This window comes from Periophthalmus magnuspinnatus, chromosome 22 (genome assembly GCF_009829125.3).
Source record: "Periophthalmus magnuspinnatus isolate fPerMag1 chromosome 22, fPerMag1.2.pri, whole genome shotgun sequence".
NCBI lineage: Eukaryota > Metazoa > Chordata > Actinopteri > Gobiiformes > Gobiidae > Periophthalmus > Periophthalmus magnuspinnatus.
The window spans coordinates 24787671-24799748 of NC_047147.1; the positions used below are offsets into that span (position 1 = coordinate 24787671).

At 40.9% G+C, this 12078-nt stretch overlaps 1 protein-coding gene and 1 long non-coding RNA gene across 3 annotated transcripts in view; one reads left to right on the forward strand and one right to left on the reverse strand.

The window, feature by feature from the left end:
• The first annotated feature begins 2771 nt into the window (after positions 1–2771).
• Positions 2772–8024, forward strand: LOC129457322 (uncharacterized). Its single transcript, XR_008649194.1, has 3 exons — positions 2772–3081; positions 4661–4772; positions 6220–8024. It is a non-coding gene; the product is annotated as an uncharacterized LOC129457322 (long non-coding RNA).
• ppp2r5eb (protein phosphatase 2, regulatory subunit B', epsilon isoform b) overlaps positions 7956–12078 on the reverse strand; it is a 37177-nt gene continuing 33054 nt past the window's right edge. Inside the window, exon 14 of one of the 2 annotated variants that reach the window (XM_033987997.2) lies at positions 7956–11380. In XM_033987997.2, coding sequence (XP_033843888.1) covers positions 11281–11380 — 100 coding nt within the window. In that variant the 3' untranslated portion in view covers positions 7956–11280. The remainder of the gene's footprint in view (positions 11381–12078) is intronic. The other variant, XM_055230894.1, reaches the window with a different exon arrangement.

Here is a 12078-nt window from a genome sequence, read left to right on the forward strand (position 1 = left end):
ATGGACCACTACCTGTACTTTATTATTATGAAGTAACCTGCCACCTCCGGATCCTGTCAGGAATAACAAAACATGTCCAAAACTCAAGATGACCTTTAGATCTGAAGTGATTTTAAGCCCATGTGAATAGTCCTGTTGTCGGTGCACACATGTGTTCATGCATGAGGCCTGTATAGAAGTACATTTTATATTTTTAGCAGACGATTTATGGATGTTTCAATATATTTCATATTTTAAATGGTGCATGAAGTTAAAGTTAAAAGTTAAAGTGCCTGTAAAACTATTGGACCAGACATATCAAAATTAACCACCAAACGACTCAGGACTGTCTCCAGGACAGGACTACTCCTCTCAGTGCGAACGCTGTGGGTTAAACTCCAGATCTCTCTCTGAGTGGAGTCCCTGGTTTAGCCCTGATTTAGTCCCTGGTTTTGCCCTGATATAGTCCTAGTTTATGGTTTAGTCCTGGTTTAGTCTTGGTTTAGCCCTGGTGTAATCATGGTTTAGTCCCTGATTTAGTCCCTGTATTAGTCCTGGTTTAGTCCTGGTTTAGTCCTGGTTTAGTCCCTGCTTTTGTCCTTGTTTAGTCCTGATTTATTCCCTTGTGTGGTAATGGTTTAGTCCTGACCTAGTCCTGGATTAGACTTAGTTTAGTTCTGGTTTTGTCCCTGGTGTAATCCCTGGTCTAGTCCTGGTTTAGTCTCTGTTTTAATCCCTGGTTTAGTCCTGGTTTAGAGACTAAACCAGGTCTAAACCAGGGACTAAACCTGGTTTAGACTTAGTTGGTCTAGTCCTGGATTAGTCCCTGGCCTAGCCCTGGTTTAGTCCTGGTTTAGTCCTTGGTTTAGTTCTGGTTTAGTCCCTGGATTAGTCCCTGGATTAGTCCCTGGTTTAGTCCTAGTTTAGTCCCTGGTCTAGTCTTGGATTAGTCCTGGTTTAATCCCTGGATTAGTCTTGGATTAGTCCCTGGATTAGTCCCTGGATTAGTCCCTGGATTAGTCCCTGGATTAGTGCCTGATTTAGTCACCTGTTTAGCCCCTGGTTTAATCTCTGGATCCTGGACCCTAGTTTAGTCCCTGGTCTAGTCCTGGATTAGTCCTGGGTTAGTCCTGGTTTAGTTGTTTGGTGTATTCTAAACAGTTTAAATTTGACTAGAGTTTTTGCATGAAACTTTCTCAGTGTTTCTGAATGCTGCTGTTCACTGCATGAACCACTGGACCCACGTGGACTCAACGGGCCAGATTTAGACTGGGTTTAATCCTGGATTAGCCTTCGTTTTAGTTCTAGTTTAGATTTAGTTTAGCCCAGATTTAGACTTGGTTTAGCCTTAGTTTAGTCCCTTGTTCAGTAGTTTAGACCTGATTTAGTCCTGGTTTAGACCTGGTGTAGTCCTGTTTTAGTCCTTGTTTGGACCGTTTATAGTTTTGGATTAACCCTGTTGTAACTATTGATTAACCTTCACTTGAACCTTCTAGAGCTTTGTTGGTTCTTGTCCTGTTTTAGTCCCAGTCTAGTTCAGCCCTAGAGTCCTGTGTGGTTAAACTGAAGCACCTTTTGTACTGAGTTTGTTGTTCCAAATAAAGAGCGCAAATATCAAATATTTATCGTCCTGTTTATACTTTATTATAACTGTTATTTTCTGCATCATTTCTCCTCTACTTCTTTTTAGGTTGAGTTTAAGATAAGTTTAAGGTACACTTTATTTTACCCATAGGGAAATGTGTCCTCTGCATTTGACCCATCCTCCAGTGTCTCTGGGTTAACTTTATCCAGATCTCAAGCTTGAGTTCTGGATAAAGTCCCAGCTTTATCCCTAGTACAGTCCTGGTTTGACTTGTCTTAGACCTGATTTTGACATGGTCCTAGTTTAGTTCTGGTTTGGACGGTCCTGTTTAAGTCCATGTTCAGTTCTGGTTTGGGTCCTTTGATTGAGTGAAAACATCAGCCCCAGTTCATTGATTCTATCCTTCTTTCCTTCTACTTTAGTCCTGGTTTAGTCTTGTTTTAGTCCTGTTTTAGTCCTGTTTTAGTCCTGTTTTAGTCCTGTTTTAGTCCTGTTTTAGTCCTGCTTCAGTCCTGCTTCAGTCCTGCTTCAGTCCTGCTTCAGTCCTGCTTCAGTCCTGCTTCAGTCCTGCTTTAGTCCCGCTTCAGTCCCGTTTCATTCCCGTTTCATTCCTGCTTCATTCCTGCTTTAGTCCTGTTTTAGTCCTGCTTTAGTCTTGTTTTAGTCCTGTTTTAGTCCTGCTTTAGTCCTGCTTTAGTCTTGTTTTAGTCTTGTTTTAGTCCTGCTTTAGTCTTGTTTTAGTCCTGCTTTAGTCCTGCTTTAGTCTTGTTTTAGTCCTGCTTTAGTCCTGCTTTAGTCCTGCTTTAGTCTTGTTTTAGTCCTGCTTTAGTCCTGCTTTAGTCCTGCTTTACTCCTGCTTTAGTCCTGTTTTAGTCCTGCTTTAGTCTTGTTTTAGTCCTGCTTTAGTCCTGCTTTACTCCTGCTTTAGTCCTGTTTTAGTCCTGCTTTAGTCTTGTTTTAGTCCTGCTTTAGTCCTGCTTCAGTCCTTGTTCACTTACATCTTTTGTATTCATTCCTGTATTGTATTTACCATCCCTGAATGCTCGACTCTGATTGGTCCGTCTCCGCTGTATAGGCTTCTGTTTCTTAGCAACATCCTCCTCTCATGCCTCCAAATCAACCAGTCACAGCTCACCGTGGCCTGAACCGACCAATCAGAGAGCAGCGAGGAGAGGGCTGTTGCTGTGATGCTCAAAGAGAGGGTTTTCCTGCCTTCAAAACAGACTAAGGACCAAAACTGGACCAAAGCGGGCAAAAACCAGGACTAAAACCAAGACTAAAACCGGACCGACTCTAGACTTTAACCGGATCAAAAACTGGGCACAAAAATCTAAACCTAAATCTAAACCAAATATATCATAACTGGACTAAGAGCAGATCGAAACCTGGACCAAAGACCAGACTGGGACCAAGCTGAACTGGATTTAAACCGGTCTTAAACTGGACTTACAGATACAGAGCCTGCTTCTAAAACGGATATATTTTCACATCGGATCTGAAACATTTGTGCTTTTAAGGTAAGAACATCTGTGTATTTTTATTACATTATAGTTTTTGACTGAAAAAATGATGATACTTTTCTGCTACAATGAAATAAAGTCCACACACATTTTGAATCGTCTGAATTGTAAAGTCATTATTTCACGTTTCAACTTGAAGGAGCACTGTTTAACTTTTCTGGTGGAGATCTGGAAATTATTTGTCTCCATGGAGATGTTTTTACTTTACCTGGAATATACTATGAGAGAGGAGTTGTGTCTAATGCCGTACTGTGGAACATTCTGCAACAAACATGCGCAATAATCCTCCAGCTGTATGCATTCCTGATCAAGATTCAGGGTCAGAGGATACAGAAAGGGTCAGAGGATGCAGAGAAAAGGGTCAGAGGAGCAGAGGAAAGGGGCAGAGGATGCAAAGGAGAGGGTCAGAGGATGCAAAGGAGAGGGTCAGAGGAGAGGGTCAGAGAATGCAGAGGACAGGGTCAGAGGAGCAGAGGAAAGGGTCAGAGGAGAGGGTCAGAGGATGCAAAGTAGAGGGTCAGAGGAGAGGGTCAGAGGATGCAAAGGAGAGGGTCAGAGGATACAGAGAGGGTCAGAGGATGCAAAGTAGAGGGTCAAAGGAGAGGGTCAGAAGATGCAGAGGACAGGGTCAAAGGATGCAGAGGAGAGGGTCAGAGGAGAGGGTCAGAGGATGCAAAGGAGAGGGTCAGAGGATGCAAAGGAGAGGGTCAGAGGATGCAAAGGAGAGGGTCAGAGGATACAGAGAGGGTCAGAGGATGCAAAGTAGAGGGTCAAAGGAGAGGGTCAGAGGATGCAGAGGACAGGGTCAGAGGAGAAGGTCAGAGGAGCAGAGGACAGGGTCAGAGGAGCAGAGGACAGGGTCAGAGGAGCAGACGAAAGGGTCAGAAGATGCAGAGGGCAGAGGACGGGGTCATCTGACACGGACATTTAGATCTAATCGAGCACATTCAAAATTGTGCTTCTCTCTAAAAATCAGTTTTGCTATATCTTGTTGCACTATGTAACTTTTCTGGTGGAGGGTTCGCCACCTGCTCGTCTCCATGGAGATGTTACTGCTTTGTCTGGAATGTTCCACAGTATAACTTATTTAACTCCATGGTGACGATCAGGAGACACCACTAGGCCAAGCTGCAATTTTGGGTTATGCAATAATAAATAGATTTGAACTGAGAAATGGAAGTTACAGGTCACATCTGTGGAGAGGAGAGCATGCTGACTGAAAACATGTTCTTAAGGTACCCAACTGTTATTGAATAAAAGCATGACAGTTTAATGCTGTACTGTGGAACATTCCAGGCAGAACAATCACACCATATGGAGACAAGCACGTAGAAAAATGACATGGTGCAGCTTTAATATCTCACTCTGCTTTTGTTTTCTTTTGGCTGGAGACTGAACATGAGTCACGTTCAGAGGTGTCGTGTTTCGTAACGTTCGACAATCAGGGACAATTATGCAACACTTTATTTGCATAAACTGTTCACACCACATGGATTTAACCAGGATCCATTCTGCAGCTGTATTTATCCAAACACAACATCTGGGAGGGCATCTGACACCTTTTCTCTGTCCACAGCTGTTTCCTGTTAGAGGCTCTTGACCAATTAAGGACGTCGAAAGTCGCTTATTTTAAGAGGAAATATGCAGAAGAGGAGTTACCCCCCGCAGTGCCGGCTTACCTACACCAAGTAAGACACTCTGCATTTGACCCATTCTTCAGTGTCTCTGGGTCAAACCTGTTATTCTGCTCTCTTGAGGTCCTCGAGTTTATAATCTCTCTCTTTCTTTAACAACAACAGAGCGTGCAGTTTCCATGACAACACCATCGCATTTAACAAAAGACTAAACCAAGATCCAAGGATTAACTGATGTATGTGAAAAAACATCAGTGTATTTAAACCAAACGAGAGAGAAATGAAGTCAATATCAAATGCACAAGTATAAAGCAAATGTATGAGTTCTGTACAAACGTCATTCTCAAACTGGGTCCCCGGGCAAAGTGTGGGGTACTCTGAAAATAACTTAAAGAGGGGGTATTTTACTTCTATGGGGTATTAGCTGCAACATAAATCATATTCAGATCACCATGTTACCTTTTATTGTTTTGAAAATGCTATATTCACCCAAAACAACATATTAACATATATTTTTATAAGTATCTCCTCCCTTTGCTCTCCATGCTAAGTCCCTCCCCCTTCAGAGCACTACCACAACACAATCAGCTGCATCCCACAAATGAAACTACTGCACATCACATCAGGTTTATCAAGTTGCCGTGTACTGTTTTGTATCATGTTTTTGTATATTTATGGAGAATTGTCGTGTAAGAGCGTGGATGACATAGGCTTGTGGGCGGAGCCTCGTACAGGATCTGACAGCTAACTGTAAACAGGGTTCGAATAGGGCCCCGGAAGAGATCGCTACATTACTCAAACATGCACGGATGACATCTAAAACCTCTTCAGTCATGTTTTTGTTGAGGGAACGACGTTAGAACATGGTAGAAAGCACCAAAACAGTACATTTTGCATAATACCCCCTCTTTAAATACTACAATTTCTTATCATATACACTCCTAAATACGTTTAGTTTTTGATGGAAAATTCACTTAAATTTGGTTTTCAGCGCACCATTGAGATAAGCCGTTTAAATTAAGTTTAAGTTCACCTCATTAAATACAAATGCAGTGAACATTTAATTATGGTTGTTTCACAATGAAGGATCATCAAGAGTCGAATGAAGGAGATGGACCTTTAAGATGGTTGGTAGAGTTTGCATGTTCTCCCTGTGTCTGTTTGGGTTTGGTCTGGTTTCTCTCATCAACCTGCTACAGTAATCCTCCAGCTATATGCATATCTGACCAAGATCCAGGTTCAGAGGATGGAGAGGAAGGTCAGAGGAGCAGAGGAGAGGGTCAGAGGAGCAGAGGAGAGGGTCAGAGGAGCAGAGGAGAGGGTCAGAGGAGCAGAGGAGAGGGTCAGAGGAGCAAAGGAGAGGGTCAGAGGAGCAGAGGAGAGGGTCAGAGGAGCAGAGGAGAGGGTCAGAGGAGAGGGTCAGAGGAGCAGAGGAGAGGGTCAGAGGAGCAGAGGAGAGGGTCAGAGGAGCAGAGATGTTTAAATGTCTTTCTGTCTGTAGCACCTGATCTTGTCTGAGGACCGTGGCTGTATTTTGGCCTTGTCTCTGGAGAAGTTGAGGTTTCTGATGGATCCGGAGGTTTACCTGCGCCGCGCGGTACTGATCCAAAACCTGCTCCGCAAAATCCACCTGGAACCAGTCCCGAGCGAGAGAGAGGAGGGGCGAACGAGACCCGGAGCAAGACCTGGAGCAAGTCCCAGGTCCAATCCTGGGTCTAGTCTTGGGTCTGGTCCTGGTCTAAACCCGGGTCTGAACCCGGGACCCAACAGGAAGAGACTGAAAAGAGTCCTGACAGACTTTCAACCCCAGACTGTGCTGGTGTACGACAATGGATGAACACATTTAGTTTGGATTTGTTTCAGATTTTTACCTGTTGTCAACCTGGTTTAGTCCTGGTTTAGTCCAGGTTTAGTCCTGGTTTAGTTCTGGTTAAACCTGGTTTAAATCTGCTTTTGTTCTGGGACAGAACATTGACAATCCTGGTAGACATGATACAAGGTGGAGTACATGATGCTAATGTTACATCCATGGGTTTCAGAATGTCAAAAATTAGGGCCATTGTCATAGAGATTAATAATTTAAATAGTTAATTGGGCTAAATGTTTTCAAAACCATTGAAGTGGAAAATGTCCTCAAAATGTTGGGCATAACAGGAAACAGACCCATGGATTGTTAAAAAAAATCAACCAAAAAAGCTGATTAAAACCAGCTCTCATTATGTTTGTACTTTTATCCAAAGTCATTTACTCACATTTAGTTATTATCCACAGAAATGTGACTTTAATGAAGTAAATGTTTCAGATCCGTTTGTTCAGATTGTTTTGACTCAAGGACTGAGGCCCATTCTTTATTTCGTGATCGTCTTGATGTTAAGTGCTTTGGCAGTGTGTTATGCATTACAGGTGTTTTACCACTGTGTCATTGGGCAAGACACTTAACTCACCTTTGCTGTTATGTGTGTCTATTATTTTTAGTCTGACTTGTTTCTTATCTTTCTCTCTTCACTGTATTTCAAAAAATGTGATTTTTTTTTCAGGGAAGTTCAAATTGTCTGTTGGATTTTTATGCAATTATCTTTTTTTTTTTTTATCTGACTAAAGCAGAACAGTCCAGTTTATTTAAAAGAACAGCTTTGGCTCCCTCTGCTGGTGAAAACATAGTATAATTTCTGTATATGCTTTGGTAAATTTTGTCCCTTGCATAAAGTTGTTGAACTAATTCCTTGTTTGTAACACTTCACATCATATTTTGCTTTGCTTTTCTTTACAAATATATGGAATGTTTACAACTCTCGCCTCACAGCAAGAAGCTCCCTGGTTCGATTCCTGGAGCCAGAGGAGTTTGCATGTGCTCCTCCTTCACCCTTAAGCCAAGAAGCACATTGAGATGGTTGGACTTAAAAAAAAAAAAGGTAAAATTATTGCAGCAGAGAATATATTTTCATGAATGTATTTCAAAGCATTTTAAATAAAAAAAAAAGCTATTTCCGAATGTTTTAAAAATAAATTATATCATATTACATTTGTTTGAATTCATTTTTTTTTAACATTAAGAACAACCTGTTGCCAGAGAGCCAGGAAGTCTAACCCTCAACCTCCTGGTGAGAGGGAGGAGACAGGCTAACCACTCTGCCACAATAACGCAGGGAGAACGTGCTCACTCCAGAGATCAGGAGTCGAACCCACAACCGTGCACATTCAAACCCTTTCGCTCCAATAAAGAAGTATTGTCTGGACTTTATCACAAAACAGATTTAATTTAATATCTCTTTATTTTTTAAAATAATTAAACATTTGTATTTCTCCAACCCTTTTTGTGTTTTTTTCTTGGTTTTTGCAGTTTTTGAAATCATAAGTTGTACATTTGGGCCGCTCTAAGCACACATTAAATTTGCTGCAAAAAAAGAGGAAAAAATCAGACAGAAATGGACAGACAGAGACCACCCTCCCACTACGAAAATATAGACCCGAAATGCTCCAAAAACTAAACTCAACTAAACAGGAAGTGAAGAGCTAAGGCGCTAAAACGGACTGACGCTAAAGACGCCACCGTGGAAATGAATGGAAGGCAACGCGAGACAGAGGGCTAACAAGGGCTAAACCAGGGCTAAACCAGGGCTAAACCAGGGCTAAACCAGGGCTAAACCAGGACTAAACCAGGACTAAACCAGGGCTAAACCAGGGCTAAACCAGGGCTAAACCAGGGCTAAACCAGGACTAAACCAGGACTAAACCAGGGCTAAACCAAGGCTAAACCAAGGCTAAACCAGGGCTAAACCAGGGCTAAACCAGGGCTAAAACGGGACTAAATCAGATATAAACTAGACGAGACCAGGACTAATCCAGAACAAAACCAGGAATAAACCAGGTGTAAACTAGGACTAGACTGGGACTAAACATGGGTCTAAACCTGAACTAGACCAAGAGTAAACCTGGACTTGGGCAAGACTAAACAAGGTCTAAACAAGGTCTAAACAAGGTTTAAACAAGGTTTAAACCAGGATCTAAACCAGGATTAGCCCAGGGAGTAAAACCAAACCTAAACCAAGTCTAGACCCAGAATAAAGTACTTAACGCAAATCTAAGATTACTACAACATTGTGGCCTAAACCAAGTCTACAACAGGACTAAGGGCTAAACTGAGACTAAATAAGGACTAGACCAGGGACTAAACCAGGTCTAAAGCACGTCTAGGTCAATACTTCTAGGATTAAACCTGGTTAAATTTGGATTAAGATCGAGTTTAATCGCTAGACCTCAAGAACATTAGTGTTAGACCAGAACTAATGCCAGACCTAGAATCTGCAAATACTATTTTATGAAATGTTGTAGTGGGTTAATTGACCATAATTAGACCAAAGAAGAAGATTCATCAACACAAAACCCAGAACTAAACCAGGACTGAAGCCAGTTGTAAACCAGGTCTAAAATCTTTGACTAAACCAGATCTAAACCTTGTTGTTAACCAGGTCTAAACCAGGATTTAACCATGTTCTAAACCAGGGACTTTTATTGAGCACCTCTGAAACTATTTATAATTACAATAACATTATAAAACCCATATTGTTCATCTGTCCCATTGACTTCCATTCATTTTCACCCAACATGGATACAACCTCTCCTCTCTTTTCTATTCAAACGTCTACAATAGGACTTAGACTGGCTTAACCTGGCATTTATCAGTGAACACATCTGACTCTGGAGGTTGAATACTGTGAAGAATAGCGCCCCCGTTAGGCAGTTCATCGCGCTGCAGTTACATGGAGTTTTGAAAATGTAGGCAGTTTGTACCAGTGCCAGACTGATACCGAAACTAGGCCAAGTCCTGGGTTTTCTGTGAAGCAGCTACAGTGAAATGATGTGATAAAGAGTTTACAAATTCATGATCAAAACAGTCGTCCATAATTGTGAAATTTTAGTTTAGTGTACAGATACAGATACCGCAATAACGTACATTGGTCTATGCTTTAGCTCAAACTTTTACGTTACATTTCAGCTTTAGTCAAATGTATTTAGGAAAAAAAATGTCTCAACAATTTATCAGTTTAATAGGTTGTAGGTTGTGATGGTAAAATAATACAATCTACGTCATTCAACTTTTATGAATATGACTTTTAAAAAGAAATCCAAAATCTTTTCAAGAGTTTTAATAGTTTTTAAAGTGGAGTCTGACTTCGTGAAATGAAAAATTACAAACTGAAATTGAATATTTTTTTGCTTCACAGAAAAACTGAAAAGTTGGCCTATGATGAAAAACAGGTAGAATAGTGAATAGATTTTTTTTTTTAGCAGTTTTAAGACAAAAAGATGAGAAATGAAAAGATGAACCGGGTCTAAAGATGGAGGAGTCGGTTTACACGCAGCAAGTATTAGTTTTGGACTAAAAAATTTAAGGTTTTTTAAGGTTTTGCAGAAAAAAAAATCTAAATTGTAAGTTTAGTGTCTAGAATTTAAGACATTCACAAGATGTTTCTTTTCAACGGGGTGAAAAAGTAGAGGCATTATCAGAGCAGAGGTGAGTTCAGACCCGTTTTAGTCCCTCGTCGAGTCCTTGGTTGAGTCCTTGGTTGAGTCCTTGGTTGAGTCCTTGGTTGAGTCCTTGGTTGAGTCCTTGGTTGAGTCCTTGGTTCAATTCTAGTTCAGTCCTGGTTCAGTCCTGGTTCAGTCCTGGTTCAGTCCTGGTTCAGTCCTGGTTCAGTCCTGGTTCAGTCCTGGTTCAGTCCTGGTTCAGTCCTGGTTCAGTCCTGGTTCAGTCCTGGTTCAGTCAGAAGCATAATTTTATATGAAAAAAAGTGTCCAACTTGCTTAAGACAAAAAAAAAAAAAAAATCATGTTTTCCTTTCTAGCCTCACATGCAAATTATGGAAATTAATTGTCCAAAACGTAAATCCTTTTTGCATGTAAACGACTCCAGACAAGCGTTTTCTATCTGTAGTGTTATTTTTAAAGGACACTGGAAGTGAAGGGTGAAAGTAAAATCTAAACAGGAGCATTAACTAATATTATCCCGCCAAAATAATAGCCCCTTCCCACAAAAGTCTATTTCCACTTTTTATCTCTTTTATTATTGTCATTTTTGTATTGTTTTCGCAATAATATTATCAGCTTTAACGGGAGAAACAGAAAAAAAAAAAACAGAAAAAAATAATTATTTACAGTGACTGGGAAGGTCTCATTCACCCACGTCATGGTAAAACTAAGGTATTCCAGGAAGTCTGCGTCCAAATGCAGACTTTTAATGTGAAAATTCACCAGCATGAACTTTCAAATTAAAAGCCCACACTGAGACGCCTGCCTCCGAGCTACTTTAGTAATTATTTACAGTGCTTTTACTTTGAAATAATGATAGCTAAACAAAAAAGTGATGGTTCTACGGTAAATAAAGTCGCACAAAACACAAAAAAAAAAAAAAAAAAATTCAAAATTATTAAGAAAAAACAGCTTTGACTCGACTCCCGATTCGTGGAGAAGGAGGAGCAGAACAAAATGGCGGTCGTCGTCGTTGTCGGGGAAACGGGAGGAGGAAGTGTAGGGGACAGGACAGGAAGTGACATAAGGTTCGTTAAGTGGGGATAATGGCGTCGCTCCGAAGGCCGCGTTTTAGCTCCAAGTCCTCCAGCTTCTTCCACAGCTCCTCACGTTCCTTCTCCTTCTTCTTCTCACTGGAAACAAAGAAAAAAGTCTGAATGGTTGCGTTCATGTTCAATTTGATGCCGTCATTTCAGACGGAGGGGAGGGGCCTATTGATACTTTGCAGTCACGTCATGCTGGGGGTGTTAGCGTGTATGTGTATGGTGGAATGTTCAGCAGTTACCATGGTGACACAATGCACTGTCAAAAAAGTGTTCAGATAGTCTAAAACCTCAAGGAAAAAATACAAATTAAATTTAAACTGCACATTTTCAGGAGTCTGATCTATACGAGCGCTCATGTTTGCGTCCTGTTTGATTTTACACAAAAAGATGAAAAAGATTAACTGAAAAACTGCTGGCTAATGCTAACTAGCTTGTGACTGTAATTTTATTTGAGAGAGACTTGTTTAACAGCACAAATCACCTCAGCTAAATCAGTACTTTATGATCAGATTCTATTTAAACAAAGCTTAGATTAAAGTCTAACAGAGCCTTAGACAGAGCAGGGCCTACAGTTAGCATCACAGCCCCAGGGAATGTGTGCTGTCACTTCCACTTTAGGAGTCTTTTACAGTTAATAAAGTTTTGAGTGTGACAAACTGTGTATGAGAAGAAGCAAGACAACGCTAAGCTTGTGTTAGAGGCAACATAGAGTGAGATATACACACTGATAATCCTATGTTACGCTAGATTATTACTAAATTAACATACTTGATACACACAACACA